The sequence below is a fragment of the Dromaius novaehollandiae genome, chromosome 1 (assembly GCF_036370855.1).
Source record: "Dromaius novaehollandiae isolate bDroNov1 chromosome 1, bDroNov1.hap1, whole genome shotgun sequence".
Lineage (NCBI taxonomy): Eukaryota > Metazoa > Chordata > Aves > Casuariiformes > Dromaiidae > Dromaius > Dromaius novaehollandiae.
Window position 1 is genome coordinate 159,743,394 of NC_088098.1, and position 16,793 is coordinate 159,760,186.

Below are 16,793 nucleotides of genomic sequence, written 5' to 3' on the forward strand. Positions count from 1 at the left end.
TCTCACCTCCTGTGATTCTAAAATTCTGAACACACCTATTTCTTCTGCCAAACTACACAAAAAATCAGTCAGAGAATGGCTCTAAAGCCCTGTCCAGCAGCCTACACGTTAGCAAATCACATACTTCGTTTTTTTCCCTAAAACAAAACAAAAAAACACACCTGAAGAATGAGAAAGCAGAATTCTAACAAATACATCAGAAGCAAAGTGTATTTCATTACCTGAATCCTCTCCTTAAGAGCTTTAGGATAGATGTCATAGCCATTTTTTATGCCAATGTGATATTTGCCTGAAGGATTTACCCAGGTTGCTGGAATCTAGAGAAAAGTATATTCAGAAATCAGTTAACTAATTTCCTTAAAAAAATAAAAAATAAACACACACACACACACGGAAGCTTAGCAGAACAAACTTACAAATATCACTGTTTAACTACATACCTCTGTGACAGTAATTACTGCACTAACTTTTAACAACATCATATGGTAGTTGCAATTCTGTTCCTAAAGAATCACTATCAGTTCATGTGGCACTGCAGTTGAACATCTTTAAGCACTAGTTGCCCCTGCTGCTTTTGAAACATACAGCCCTAGTAGAGACCTTTCTGAGTAAAGGTGGGCGAAAACAATAGTACTATAAACGAAATGAAACACCTACCTTGGGGGCAGGGGGGAATATTATGATAGGCTATTGACAAACATCTGAATGTCTAACTTCATATCTTGCTGCAGTTTTGATGGAGTAGATCAGATCCACTAGTGCTAATAATAGGAAAAAGCTACAGAGTCACCCTTACAATCATATTCCATGTAAAATTCAGAAAACAGCTGGTAGCATGGAAAGATCCAAAGACTTGATGCTCTCCTAACATTTCATCAACATAACCACGCAAATGAGAACATGGCAGTAACATCAGTCCTACACAGCTGAGGCCTCAACTAGATCTCATCACATCCTTTCTAAAAATCCTATGCCTGTTCTATTAACAGTGAGAGTACACTGCACCTATAAGTGAGTCCTCTCAGATTACTCAGTCTCCACAACTGTTTTCCATGAGTTTAACAGAATGACTCCTCCTGTAATTCACAGGAATGTAAAATATACTAGCACATTTAAAAGCAGATCCATGTCTTTAGATCTTTTTAAAACATGTTAGCATGCTTTCTTCAGCCGACTTTCAAAATTGTATCAGAAACCAATTTGAACAAAAGAGCAGCAAATTAAATGATTACTGAGTCTTCAACAATACTCTGTAGCTACCCGCACTCTGGTCCAGAGAATTTGCAATATAAAGACATATGAAAAGTAAAAGAAATATCATATTAAACACAGCAATCTGTATGAAGATGAGGAAATGCTGAATTAGGTTTGGACAGAATTTTGTTAAAAGGAGGAAAAAAAGCCTGCAGGACTTCATACTTACTTGGTACTAAATCTGTTGTTAGAGGAAAAAAGATGCCCAGTGGGCACTATATGAAGTCTTACCTTTAAAGTTCTTCCAGAAAGACCGATAATTTCTCCATCTTTAGGTTCTGCTACCGTAGCTGTAGTTACATCACCACTGCCTGTTGTATCAATTATATCAATTATCTTGGGTTTTCCATCAGTTGTAATCTGAAAATATGAGCACAGAATACTTGAAAATGCAGTTGATTGTTCTTCAACATACAAACCATGAAAATTTTCATTTTTGTGAATAAAAATATCAACTTACTTTCTTAAACACCCTACCTTTAACTGAGGGGCATGAAAATGTAACTAATTTCAAACAGTTTTTTAATGAACTTGTGTATCTTCCTCACCTTAAATAAATCTATTAATTCATTTCTAAAAAAGCCTTACAAGGGAAACAAGTAAAAAAAAGGTATATTAATAAAGCTCAGAAGCCCGTATGTAGAACCAAGCCTTCCAGTAAGTTTTCCCTAAGTTTGCAAAATTACAATTTTCTTTCAAAACATTTACAACACTGCTTTCATCTTCCTGCTCTGGCCAAATTTTACAGTAACAACAGTGCAATCTCAGAAAGATGAAAGCTGCTGAACTACATGCAGTTACATGTTTAAGCCTCTTAACTGAGTTTAATTCTAAAAGGTATACAAAATACCATCATCTTATTTTTCTGTTACAAGGATTCTGCTTCGTATTTTAAACAATGCAAAATGTTAGGAGCTATGGTTACATACACCTAATACTGTCTAAAGAGTACTTCTGTGAGGGTGAAAAGACAGGAGAACTGTGTCTAGGAAGAGCACAATTTTAAAGCCTCCTCAAATTAAATGAAAACTAGCCCTAAATGGACTTCATGATAGTCACTGGCTTACTGGGAAGAAGTCCATATCTATCCAATCGCAGACAGAGACAATAACAGCATTTTTAAGGGTAGGAATGGGAAATAGTAGTGGTATTAGATGACTTCAGAAGAGAAGGAAAACGTCACACAATCTTGCAGAATGACATGCCACACGATTTTTATTGAAGAAAAAAAAAAAACAGTTTACCAAAACAAACTGCACTACGAGAAACCTACCAAAAGAGAAATGTATCACCTAAATTTAAGATTATTCTATAGCAGTAATCTGCACTGCCAAATAAAACCATTATATAAACTATAAAGCTACAGCTATGTCACGGAACATATATGACAACTAGTGAAATCCTAAAGGAACATACTGAAGATGTCCTAGAAAGAACAGACAGTTTATGGTGTCAAAAAAACAACCAATGATGCACATAAAGTCCCTTCCAGAGAAGCACGTTCCACACAATTATCAAAAGTATGACTCTCTTGGACACATTTAGGAAAAAATATTCACTGTTACTATGTTCTCATAATAACATGCTTCATCTAGCAGGGATCATATCATATTAGTTCACTCAGCAAACAGACTACATTCCATAAACAGTAGTAGATGCTTGAAGAACAACATGAATTGGCTGTAAGGAATTATTTTCACAGCCCTGCATTAAAGATTGTTGATCTAAAAAAACCAAACAAACAAAAACCAAAAACACAATCTTCCCAACACCTCCAATACACCAACTATATTGAAGGTAAAAAAGCTCCAAAACAAAAAAACCTTCCTGTTCAGAAGAGCTGCAAGTTTCACTGTTTTCTAGCATTTCAGTGATTGGTATTCTTGACTTTATGCTCTACCATTAATGCTCATCTTGCAAATAACACACGCAGCAGGTATTTTTGCTGAAACCATGTTCTGGAAGTATGAATTCAGCCGCAGAAAATGGACAACATAATTTAATTATTTCATAAAAGTCACTCTGCTGCTGCCAAAAAGAGACAAGACAACTGCCAAGCTTTTATTGGAACTCAACAAGTACAGATAAATACCGCCAAGGTTTAAAATTCGCATGGTTTAGAAAAAAACAAATTTAAATAGCTGAAAAGAAAGATACTGCTACAAATATAAACAGGACACAGATTCCCATTTTCCAGAAAGTAACAAATATTGCTTTGAACAAGTTTGCTATGGAACAGTTCTCATTGCAGAAACCAACACTGTTAACTGTTCACAGAAATTCATGTTCATTTAGGACAACTGTTAAAGTAATAACCTGGTAATACTGAACAACAGTTATACAGCAGTGAAAATTTACTTGGGAAACTCCATGCATAGGCATTTACGCCATAGAATTTTCTAGCATCTGTAATTAATCCCTTCAGATGCCAGTCTCCACTCACAGAGAAGTCAACAGGTGGCCTCAAACAGAAGCTGTGCCCAAAAGCGGTTTCCATTAATAATAAATCATCCTGCATGCTAAACCTGAGATTATCAGAGTTGAGCCTTTTTCAAAACACCTCTAAAGAAAATAAATTACTCAGTGATCAAGTGCAAGAAAACAAAAAAGAAACTAACCCAAGGTGACCTCTTTGACACTGGAAAGTCATACTGCAACAGGTGGCCAGAACACAGATTTATGCTGTAGTGAACTTGGGTAGTTTTAAAAGTTACTTCCTAGCCAGAAATTCTATGTGCAACTCCTACACTATACAGCTCTTCACCCTCTAGCTGAATAGCAGGTCCACATGTGCACACGAAGTTTGTGCAACTGGAATCAACAAATCATAGTCCTTTGGGTCAGACACAAGAAACTCGAGAGTTTCAGGTGCAAAGGTCTAAGGTTCAATTCCTAATGGCAGCAATCCAGCCAGATTCACAGTCATTCAGTACAAAGTAACTGACAGGGCTCCCAGTGCTGACCTGAACTGCTTAGCATTACCGTTGGTGGGCAGTGTGCCATGATGAAACTTAGAGTTCAATTGGTTTTTTGTCCTCCCCTCCCCCTTCAAGTCCTGTAATTCTGGGTGAGGAGGAAGGAATTAAGTGATATTAATTAATTGTACTTGTGTGATTAGAAAATTCAGAAGAAGTGAATTTATTATAGTCATAAAGTATGTTTTAGCATCAAAATTAAAAACAATTGCTATATAATGAAAATATTTTATAGTATATTTATTTTAAAAAATCCCCAATTCTACATTTAATATCATGGTTTACATACAGTCATGTGGAAAAATAAATAAAATAGCCTACAAGTTTATAAATGAGAATGATTTTGTTGTTTGTACATTTTAATCTGAAGTTTCAAAAAACACATGCTTTCATGTTATCTCTGACTTTGTAGAACAATTCAGTCAGTAAATTCAGCATTTTAAAAATAATCTACCTGCAGAATCCTGTCAGTTGACCAGCATAATAGTAGTAGGGGAGAATCGCTATTTGTGAGACTCTAGACCACTGGGAATCTGAATTAAAAAGGCAAAACCAGATGCATTTGGGCATACTGCTGCCAGACTATACAATATCACCAATTCTGACCAATGACTATTGCAGCAACAAGAGAAAAAGTTAGAAATCAGCATGCAAGAAGCAGACAAGCTAACTTTACAGTTGATATCAACAGGTGGAGTGGAAAGCAAGGTGAAATGTGTTCTCTACAGCGCACTGTCACAAAAGGTTCAGAAAGGAAAGGAAAATAAGTACCAGCTAGATTAAGACTTTGTATGAAGTGGGCAAGCATGAAAAGAGCACATAGACAACCTCTTTACATGTTTCTCCAACATCCCCTCAAACTCGCTTTCACCAATGACAAGATGAGTTTCTTTTTTTCCAAAGTTCTCTATAAAATGTCTACTCCACTACCTGAAATTTTAGCCTTCAGATCAAGAAAATAGGGATAATAAGGGATTGTTATGAACCCTCATTATCTCAGTCTTGACCATGCAAACTCATGCTGTCTTTGTCCCTCATATACAAAACCTCTACAGATTTAGACTTGTTGCTTTCACTTGTCAATCCCGTCAGAACTATGAACCTTCCACTTCTATTCATAACTTCCAAATTGCCTTTTAGTGCTTTCTGGTCTGTCATGATACTATCCTGTTTGCTTGTTAGCTAACTTCCTGCTAAGCTTCCTAATTAATATTCCATTTACCTGTAGCTTTTTTGCCAAGAGCACCAGTTTCATATCAATTTAAACCAACCTACGCTAAAGCTACGCAGCCCCACCTTCCACCCTATCTGTCCTTTCCCTTATCTTTTCACTTACCTGAACTCCATAAAGGGTCACTTCAGAAAGCTGAACTAAAAGATCAGAGTTAGGTCCCTGAACTAAGTCACTGAAGAGTAAAATCTGCACTAGTGCCAAAGAAAGGGCAGAAACCACCACAGTCCCTGCTTAAATAAAGGATACAGTTCCCATGGGAGTTACATACAACTCTTTCTGAATCCTCTGACAGAAAGCATGATCACAAGAAGCTAGAAGCAGCAGTGACATAAAAGACCATATATATATATCATATATATATCATATCATATATATATGATTATATATATACATATATGATATATATATATATGATTAAAAATGTAAAATGTAAAAAAAAAATGGTGAAAGAATTAAGGAAAAACGGCAAAATGCACGAATTAAAGATCACCTACACAGAATTTTATAAAACCTGAGATCAAGATCATAATTGACAAATATGGTGTACTCTGAGCTACAGACAAAGGTAGCAGATCCAAAAAGGGCCAGCACATTCAAACCCGATACAGAATTTGACTGCAATACAACGTAAGAAAAATACACTGACAACAGAGGCATACCAAGTATGCTAGAAACACACTTTCCATGGAAAATATTTAAGTGGCTGTTTGAAGCTCACTGCTACTACTGAAATAACGCTAACGTTTAAGAAAAATACGAAGAACTCTTTTAGGGTAAGTTCTGTGAATAAGACAGCCAAAGAGATGAAGTGTCCTAAGACACCTGTGAAAGGCTCAAAACCAAAAACCTTATATAAACAGCCGAAGCGCAACACCCTGATCTACGTGATTTTCTCCGCTCTCTCATAGCGGACCTCCGCGAAGCTCATACTAATGCAGCACACGAATACTTACAGGAAACTGTAAGGAAAAAAAAAAAAGAAAAAAGGCACCACCACCAGCAGCAAGCCCCTCACGGCCACCGGCCGCCCACCGCCCCCTCGCGGCGCGGCCCCGCCGCTCCCTGCGGGCGGTGACTCAGGGCCGCTGCACCGAGGCGGCTCCTCCCCCGCATGCGACCGCCCGTTACCTGCATGCCCGGGGCGCCCGGGTCCACGCCGGTGTCCAGCACCGCCAGGACCACCCCCCGCCCGTCGAAGTCGGGGTAGCGGGCGAGGAAGGCGGCGGCGCCGGTCTCTTTCTTCGGCAAGAGGCCGTGGAAGGGGAACGGCTCCTCCACGGCAGCCGCCATCATTGGAGTGCAAACAGGGGCCGCGCGTGGCGACGGAGCGCGAGAGCGTGGGGGTGGGGTGGGGTGGGGGAGGGCACGGCGCATGCGCTCCCCGAGGGGCGCACCCTCGCGCGACGCACGGCGAAACCAGCCAATAAGACCACGCAACGTGCTGGCGCCCGCGCCGCAGCTGGAGACCGCAAGGCGCTGCAGCCAATCAAAAAAGCGAAATCCGCTACGCGCCGGAACTTCTGGTGATGGGGAGGATCTAGGAGGGGGCAGCCTTAAAGTGACCAGCACCGCCCTCCGTCCACCGGCCTTCCTGAGGCGCGGAGCGTGTGGGGGTTCTGCTCCGCGGGGGCGGGCGGCGCAGAGCCGGTTCGTGTCGGCTGGTACAGCCGCGGCGGCGAGGGGCGCGGCGGGGGTCACAGCCGTCTTCCCCTGGCACCAGGCCGGGCTCCAACGCTGCATGGGCGGCCCTGAAGCCCCGCTCCCGGGCGGGCCTCGCCTTAGAGGGCTAACGGCTCCGCCGCGGGCGGCCGGCGGCCGTTGTCCGCCCCAGGCCGGCGTTGGCCGGGGGCGGAAGGCGCCTCATGCACCGCTGAAAGGAAACCTCAGTAATACGGCACGAAGCGTGCTCGTAACCCGCTGGAAAAAAAAAAAATCAAGCATTGTCTCATTTGCTGATTCATCTCTACGAGAAAAACACGTTATGTGGTTGAACTGCCCCCCTGGGGCACTGTTATCTCCATTACAGTAGGGAGGATAATGGTATTTAAGTGTGCTGCAGTTTAATGCCTGTGCAACTACTTAGTTCTAAGCAAAAGAAGGCGAGCTATAGGCTATTGACAGCTCCAAATAAAATGTTGTTTGGTGAGATAAGTGAAAATCTCAGCTTTAAGAGAGGTCTAAAAGATATTTTCTAGCCTTCCCAACTGCAGAAAACCATGCAAGCAAAAACTGAATGAACTGTACAATCTCAGAAAACAAATACACAAAGAATTTCTTTAAAAAAAGCAATCATGTTCATAGGGTCTGACTCATGGCTTTAGCCATATAAATTGGCAATAAAGGTACTGTCTCTTCTTGTTGCTTATTTCAGTATCAATGTGCTTTCCTCAGGCAAGTTTCTGTTTGGAGAGTTTTATTGCGGAAAAGAAATTTGTATGGATACACTAATCTGTTCATCACTGTCTGCAAGGCAAAGGGGATTTTGGCTTTTGGGAATTTTTCCATTTGTATAATGCTTCTTTGTTTCCTGGATCTGATGAGATTTCTTTATTACTGAATGTATGTCAGACATGATTAATCTTCCTTCAACTAAATCTGGCATTTGTTCCTTCTTAATAGATTTTTTTTTTTTTTTTGCTAGCCAACAGAAGTAGATTATGCATTTTCCTTGTTTTTTTTGGCTACGATTGGCAACTTCTTCCAATCCATCAATGGTTTTAGAGGTCTCAAGCACTTTTATGCAATTAAAGTACCAAAGAAAACTGATGAGCAGACAGTTAAAAATACATATCTTAAAAAAAGAGTCAAAGCTGTACTGTACTTATTGTACTAATGCAATCTGCTTCCCTCTTTGGTTTTCAGTCATGAGTAACAATTTTACATTTTGAAGTCTAGATATGATATGCTTGACTGTTTCCTAGAATACTGTTGGGGTCTGATGGCCATATTCAGATTTTTTAGAATTACATAAAACCCTGACTGATCTTACTTAAGGGAGACAATTATTCTGACAAGGCCATTATTAACTCGTGTGATATGTAATTTATCACTCATTTGAGTTTAGTTTTCCTTCTGTGTGTCATTGCTAATATTTATGTTGTAATGGGAGATACTTGTATTTCTGGCAGCACATTTAGATCAACAAAAGTCTAATATATCATATTGCTAGTATATTTTGAGACATTAAGCTACATCAAAATGTTTCCTATCCCATTTAATAAACAATCTGTATTTTATAATCTGGAAAAACATTTATTACTAAGTCTGAAATTTTTTGCTCTGTTCTGTTGCATGGTGTCAGAATTATACCACTAACAAATTTCTAATTAACAGTTATGTTAATTGTAAAAGTATCTATATGATGTGCACTTCTAAGTAGGAGGGCAGGCTCTGCAGGAAGAATCAGAAAATTTGAGGAAACCAAACTAAATATCTTTGAACAGACTTTAGAGTAATACCTTGAGAGAAGAAAGAAATCTCAACCCAATTTCAGTTGCAAGGTTTAAAACTCACATTCGTATATTAGTTCAATTGCTATGTGGTATGACTTCAGAAAAGGGTTAAGACTGTGCATCTTACTGAGCACTTGCAGATCTTAACATATTGAGAGTTTCTGAGTGCACATTTGTGCACTGGTGCGAGACACTAGAGCTAATGTTTATTATGATCCCAGTTAGGGACTCAGACTCTGTAAGGTACTGCTTAAAATATCATTTATTGGAGCTAACACAAGAAGGAAAAAGAGCATAGATAATGTTATGTCCCTTCAGATGCTGAGAACCCTGAGCTGCACAGCATCAGACAGATCTCTACTCGGGGCATGGCACGAGACAGCACCTGGTGCAGATCCCATCCGTTGAGAGGTTCACCGACATTTTGGTTTTTAGAGCTCTTACGGGATTTTATTAGAAGAAAATAATTCTATTCCTTATTTCCACTGTCAAACAAAAGAGTGTTCAAATGAGAACTTGCTGCTTCACTTTAAGATAAAGACAGGGACATGCAGGTGCTGTAATCACCAGTACCAAGTGGGAGCTGCCACATGCTCCTCCATTATGATCAGCCAGCTAAGTTTATCCTGCAGCCAAAGAATATGTACTGCCTGAAGGAGGGCAGGCCTGAAGGCCAAGCTATACATGCAGCATAATGCAGCACAGCATAGCACAGCACAGCACAGGCTGGTGCCTGTTTTGATTAACTGTTAGGCAAATCGCTAACTCATTGGTGTACAATAGTTTTCCGTTTAGGATTATTTAATTCTGAGCTTCTTGAATTTCTAATGTTTAGTTTGGATATACAGGTTGTTACAATAATTCTGCAATATATTTACTTCATACTGGTAATACGCACTGTCAACACTGATGCACTTTAATGTATATAAGTTTCTGAACTGTAATAAATAGAGCTTTATTTTGTTCTGAGTAATACCATTGCTGTTCCAGCAAAAATAAAGCCAAAAGTGAAGCTGGCATGTTGAAAATTCAAAACAACAGTTTGTTGTAAAATTTCTTGAGTCAATATGGTTTGATCATTAAAATAATGATTTTAGCCTCTCTCAGGATCTAAATTTATACAAAAGTTCATCTGGATTTGCTGTGCTACATAGATTCACATTTCCATATGAGGGACCATTTCAGCTGGTTGTATCTGAATCTTGGGGCTGAGCCAAAGTGAACAAGTAAGCAACTGCTGTCATGTCTTAGGACTCTGATTTTCAGAGATGCACAATATTTGCAGATCCCTTTGAAAACAATGAAAGCCATGGCTGCGCATTTCTCTTAGAGATCAGTCCTCGACGGGTTGGCCAGACTGTTGGCAAGATACTTTTACCCCATTTTGTTAGGTGGATCCTAGCTCTGCCAAGCAGTGGTCGGTCCTTGAAGAGGGTCCCACGGTCATAGAAAATGAAAGCCTGTTGTTGACACTAGCTGTGCAACTGGTCATTGACACACAGGATCTGTTCATGCTGACATGCTGAGAGGAAAAATGAGTCTGACAGATGGGGAGAGGAGATGAATCACCTTAGGAAGGAGAGGGACTTCCATATTGTGGGCAAGTTCATTAATTACTGCTATGTTCAGTAAAAAGATTCCTTCTCTAGTCATGCTTTATGAGAAAGGGTTTACTCTGGTATTTAACTCCCAGGTATTTCTGGGGATAGCTGGTCCTTGAAAGACATGAGCGTCAAGATGTACCTAATTCCTACCACTTCCTTTTGGCTTATGTGGCTGCTTGTTCACTCACATGGGCTCTCCTTAGTCCTCTTAAGTCAACACAGGTCCTCCAGAAGGAATGATTTCCCACCCCCCTGCAGGGTCTGTCCTTTGCCACTCACTCTCCTCCTCCTTTTTCCCCAGTCACTCATGCTTGTGTGTCTGCATGGTGAACCAGATCAAGGAATAAATCTAGCTGAAAACTGTCCCACGGAAGATGTTCCTTTTCAGGAACCTGATACAGGTTCCAGTTCCTGAACGCTTGTGCTGGTGCACAGGTGGAGATGGGTCATCCCTTTCAGTGGCAGCGCAGATTTATCTTAAACGGACTGTTGAGCCACAGCATTGCATAGGAAGCTCTGATCACTAGCACGAGGGTTTGGGGTATGCTCTGGCAGTGAGCCCATCTGGATTTTGGTTACTAGACTCTGTAGTGTGTTCCACAAAGTGCCCAAGTATGTACAAGTCTGTTTGTTTGCACAAGTTTTTCTATGGATCTAGTTCACAAAGATTTTTGGAAATGGTTCGGTTTTACTACTTTTATTTTGTGATTAGTACAGATTAATTCAGCATGAACAAAGGTATCAGATTTATGCACTGAGCACTTTGACACTCCTTCTTCATAGGCAGAATTATGTATTCATTTTACTTTCGATAACAAATTTTCCTCTTCCCTTCCTTCCTTCTTGGATAGTGTATCCTCAGCTTTCTCTTCATTAACTTATTTATCTGGTTGGGTCTTTTTACCAGGTTCATTCCTTGCTAAATATAGAATAGCAAATTCATTAGTAAACTGGCTTTTATTATTCTCCCACATAAACATATTTCAAATATGCCCTTGGGAGTTATCTGAAGCAAAATTAATCAATTCCTATCATTCTCTGTGCACAGACTCTTGAGGCCCAGCTAAAGGTTTTAGGCCATGTTCTCATTTACTAAATTGTTAAAAATAGTCTGAAATGATATCCATATGGAAAGCTCATTGTGGGTTTAAATATTTTCTCAATAATACTACTTAAAACTCATTTATGATGAAAAATTAAGAAGGTAGGGTTCATTTAGCGAGAAACAGGCCTCAGCAAAAAGCTACAGATAAGCTCAGTACCAGTTCAACCTCATACTGTATATCTAATGGTCTTTCAAGGTGCTGAGTGTGACAAAATTAGTACTAGGGTTGTTTTTTAAAACTTTTTTCCTTGAGGATAAAGGCACAAAACCAAATGGCATATTCACCTTTTCTCCTCAATGTAGCTAAAACATCATTTTCACATTTCCATTTTTTCACTTTGGTGTAAAAAGAGAGAAAGGAGAGAATTGTACCCCCAGCCCAAAGAGCCTTGAAGACTGCTGCCAAATGCAGCTGGCAGCTGTCCCTATAAGCAATGTTCCTTCTCAGGAATTACCTGAATTACTGGAAGTTGTGTTCAATTGCAAAGTTACTTTCTTGAAACTTAACCTTCCCTTTGAAAATTAGACATGTGATTTTTGCCCCACAGATGGGAAATGAGACAGATTGTCAAAGAAATCAGAATTACAAGGCTGAGGTTTGCAAAGGTATATACAGAACAATGAGGATACTTTAGCTGACAAATGTGACCTTCATCATCTGTTTTCTAACTGGAGAGCATTCAAAGCCAAGGTGATATGTTCTGCCTAAGAGCATAAATGAATCTGAGACAACCATGCTTCCATCAGAGGAGGACAGATGCAAGCAAGGCTGTTAAGACCTCTTTGCTGCAGGAATGAGCAAAGAAATTGCTGAATGTAAGAATGTGCTTGCTATTCCCGGAGCTGAGTGTGCAGATTCACTAACTTTTCAGGTTTCTCTGAACCTTGAAACAGAGTTGAGCCTTTTTCTCAGATTCAGTCTTGCGTAGCATGCAGAGATTAGTGACAGAAATATTAAGATTGGTAGAATGAATTATGGATGGAAATGTATGTGTGTGAAAGCACTGGAATAAACAATACTAAACAAAGTTAAAGAACAACATCTATTGATAACCAAGGACATGGTTAACAGCAATCAAACTGATAAACGCTGAGGAATGTATTGTTTACTTCAAGACCAGAAGGCCACAGCAGGATGACTTGTCAGCAGAAGACCAGAGCCGTGATGACAGGAGGATGGCAGCCAGGTTACAGCATGCTGCATGTGCCATCCCTCTTCCTTTTATGCCAACAGGAAGACAGACTGTAGCCGTAAAGATACAAAAGTGAGGAAGCACAAATGAAGTAGCAACCTTGCCTAAGGTTTATGGAGGATGAAGACAAGACTGTGAGGCAAAAGTTCATGCCATAATAGCTGGTTTCTAAAAGGTATAAAAGCTATGCCCAAAAATTATTGTCACCAGAAGGAATCCAAGAGGTATAGTTAGGACTTGACTGTTGATGTTGTTTTGAATTTGCTGCTAGTTCTTGTATTGGAAGGGACCCTGAAAGGTCAATCACTGTCTTCCCTCTTTATACTGCTACAGATTTTATAGATATCTAGCATTTCCCTCTTCAATATGTCTGTTTTCCATGCTGAAAAGGTTTCTGTAGGTTTTTCAGTGTCAGAATGAAAAGTACGGTAACTGGTGTGTAATGGAAAATTGACACGGGAAGGGGGACAGCAGATAGTTAAAACTAACATTTGTAGATTCCTGATCCTGCTACCAGGGTTTGTGAATCATGTTTCCAACTATCTAGTAAACATGCATGAGAATTGTTTTACGTCTTTTTTTCCAGCACTCAGAAGTCTTGCAATGTAAGTTTACCCTAGAGATTTATTTTGATTTTAGAACCAATCCATCTCTATGCTTTTATACACTATATAGTGTCTAAAGAATCTTTTGACTTCCTCTTCAAATGATAAATATGTTACTGCATGTCTCTTATGACTTCCTAGCAGCCCTGAAACATTGAAAGTCCCGACTGAAAGTTAGTGGTGGCACTGGTGAGGTTACAACTACCTAACATATGTTTTTTCTTTTTGTCTGACTTAAAAATATTAATAACTCCAAAGCTGAGTGTTTCAGATGCTGCAAACTCTTAAGGGACATTGAGCCACAGGTAAATATAAGGGCTTGGATGTGTTTGTGTCTTGCAAAATATAAAAAGACCACACTTCAGTCATTACTTTCAACAGAACAATGTAATGCATTCAGTATTTGTTCAAGTTCTCCTCTTGAGGGCAGCAAACATTCAAAACTAAAAATTGTTCATCTTTCTTAATGGTGTGATAAAGAATATCCTGAATTTGAGATAGACCAGGGTTAGCTTCCCAATTGGCTCCCAAAGTTAGGAGTACAGCTCTATTTACAGCTCTGCTCTTACACTAAACAGCAAAGCCTGAAAGCATAAGTGAAAAATACAGCTTATGAAACCAGGGCATCACTTAGAAACTGAGATCAGAGTAATAAAGAAGCAGAAACACATCCTAGACTTCACAGTCTTTCCACTGTCAGTGACATCAGGTGAAAAATGTGAACGTCCACTGAAAGTTAAGCAGTTTTCTGCATTTTCAGCATTGTTGGTACTAATTCTAGTTGTGTGTGATAAAATGTAAACTCTGCTTTTTAAATAAGTCTCCATAATAATGAAACTCCGCCACAAGTTGTGTTGGTTGGCTCAGGGGCCAGCCTTTGACAGACTGGTGATTCTGTGAGCATTTTCAGACATAACTACTCAAGACAAATGGCTGCATTCTGCTATGTGTTTATCATGAACATAATGCAATGCCGTAAAATAGAGAAAATGGAACAAATGAGAACAAAAACTACTCACATACATGCTGGGTCTGATTGTATATAGTTTGCATGTCTGCAGTCTGTGACATGTTTCAGGAAGTATTTCTGCACCTCAGAGCAAAACCTGCTGTTGCTGCTTTTTGTATCAGTTAGTGCCATGTGCTACACCAGTGGTGCGCAAACTGCTTTAACTGTCATATCAACTTCAATGCAGGCCTAAAAGCACAATCTTTCTTTCCTCATTCATGCATTAAGAAAAGAGCTATCAAGAAAAGTTTGAGCTAGTGCTATATTTACTATAAATGGTATTTGTGACTTCTTTGTACTCTCTGAATGAAGCTAGATAAAAGAGTAGATTAGCTAGATCAAGTATAACTTACTAAGTTTTCATACTGGCAGTGCTACAAATGTGCATTGGTGTGTTCCATTGTATTTTTACATTGATATTATTAATAGAAACTCTGTGATTCAGAACTTTGCTTTTAACCCAGAAAGTAAGCCTGACCCAGGAATGACCTGTTCTCTTGAATTTATTTCATGTGGTAGAAACCAGAATACCCTCAAACTTGGAGCCTGATCCAAAGCTGGCAGGAACAATGGAAAGATTTTGATTGCCCTGTGGTCATAGAGTGCCTAATTTCCAGCTCCCACAGAAGTGGGATGTCATTCTCAATGTGGTGTAGCTGTTTTGTTCTGAATTACGCACTACAGGAGTACTTGAAGCCCTATAGCAAGAACATATTCTGTGGATGTGCTATCCAAATCCTGTATCTCAAATTCCATATCTTAAATCCCCAAATAGTTTACATATACTTAGATGTACACTTTTAGTAGTATGGATAAATTCATCACAAGAGAGAGGATATTTGGAGAAGGGGTCTTCAAGGAATATCACATAGAGGTGACCAAAACAATGAAACTCAGGCTGATGTGAAAGGCAGTGAATGCTGCATGCTTTTACAACCTGGTAGGGCTGTCCATGGGCTTAAGAAGGAGACCTGACCATGCAGGATAGTTCTGTATGGTGTACCATGTAGTGCTTCAGCAGAGGTAAACTGCATTTAGACTAGTGAAAGATGATATGATTCAACACTCCATATATCTGCATGGCTGGACTTGCATCACTTTCTGGGACAGCTGACTGTTCTTAGCAGCCATTTCAACTTGTTTCTGGCCCATCCATGAGACTTTGGTTTTGGATCATCTGCAGCCCCATCCTGCCTGTGTCATCCATCAGAGGGAGCCCAGAGAACAAGAATAGAGTCAGGCGAAGTGTTGGTCTATCCTGTGTAGGACCAGGCTGGGGAGCAGAGTTACAGCTCATCCATACTTAACACCATATACTGTCTTTTGGTTGGGGAGCTGAAGGACCAGATGCTGCTTATCAGGTCGTGGCACCATGGGAACCAGGGAAATCAGTCTCACTTCCCTGAAGTTCTTTGGAGTGGTAGCCATGGAGCCCCTGTCTGATCTATGGAAAGGATTCCTCTTCTTTTTCAAGACAGACCTCTGTTCCACCAGAAGAGCAACTTATCCTGGCTAGCCAAGAGAGAAAACATTTTGGTCCATAAACTCTAACCAGAACCAGTGCCCAGAAGTACTAGTCAATTAAAACATTCTGTGTATATAATATCATATACAGCAAACCTCAGGATGGCGCTTCTGCTTACAAGGGGATAACAAACACAAACTCTCTGTCTTTCTGAATAGCTTACCATTTTGTATATCACATTTGACTGGGTTCATGAACGTCTGTAGTATTCATCATCTGCTGCCCCCCTACCAAAATAAAAAAGTTCTGTTTACCTGTATGTGGATCTTTAAACGACTTCTGAATTTCTTCCTTCCTCTAATGTTGTGTCATTTTTTGCTTCTACATTATTCAGAATTAAGAAGTATATATAAGCATATATAAGTATATATACATAAGTATATATAAGCATATTCGTATGTGGATGCATGTGCATCTTGCTTAAATGGATATTTCAAGTCTAATTAAGATGTCTGCTCTTCAGTTTAAATAGAAAGTAATAGCATCTGATACTGAATACAAAAAGTAACTTTCAGATTAGCCATGCAAAATATATAAAAATAATTTGACCTAAATTGACTTATTTGACCACTAGATGTGACTGTTGCTCTATGTAAACATAGCTGAAGCATAATTCATCACTATAAGTTGTACCCCCTTAAAAAACTACCTGGGGTAACTCTATAGCTTTCTAGTGTTGTTATGTAATTCTGTAAGTGGAGTTTTCACTATTTCCTTTAAAAATCACACTTCAGAAGTTTTAGTGCAATGAAAATACATGATTTTGTCATTTTGGAGTCCAAAAACTTGGTCTTCATATTGGAAGGAAAAAAAAAATTCACTAGAAAAGTAAATGGG

The 16,793-nt window shown here is 39.4% G+C and overlaps 1 protein-coding gene across 2 annotated transcripts in view; it reads right to left on the minus strand.

Moving 5' to 3' along the window:
• TPP2 (tripeptidyl peptidase 2) overlaps positions 1-6,838 on the minus strand; it is a 53,398-nt gene extending 46,560 nt beyond the window's left edge. For both annotated transcript variants that reach the window (XM_026121645.2, XM_026121644.2), the window contains exons 1-3: positions 6,592-6,838; positions 1,486-1,614; positions 222-317 (exon numbers count right to left, since the gene is read on the minus strand). In XM_026121645.2, the coding sequence (XP_025977430.2) occupies positions 222-317; positions 1,486-1,614; positions 6,592-6,837 (471 nt within the window). In that variant the 5' untranslated portion in view covers position 6,838. The remainder of the gene's footprint in view (positions 1-221; positions 318-1,485; positions 1,615-6,591) is intronic.
• Positions 6,839-16,793: the final 9,955 nt, after the last annotated feature.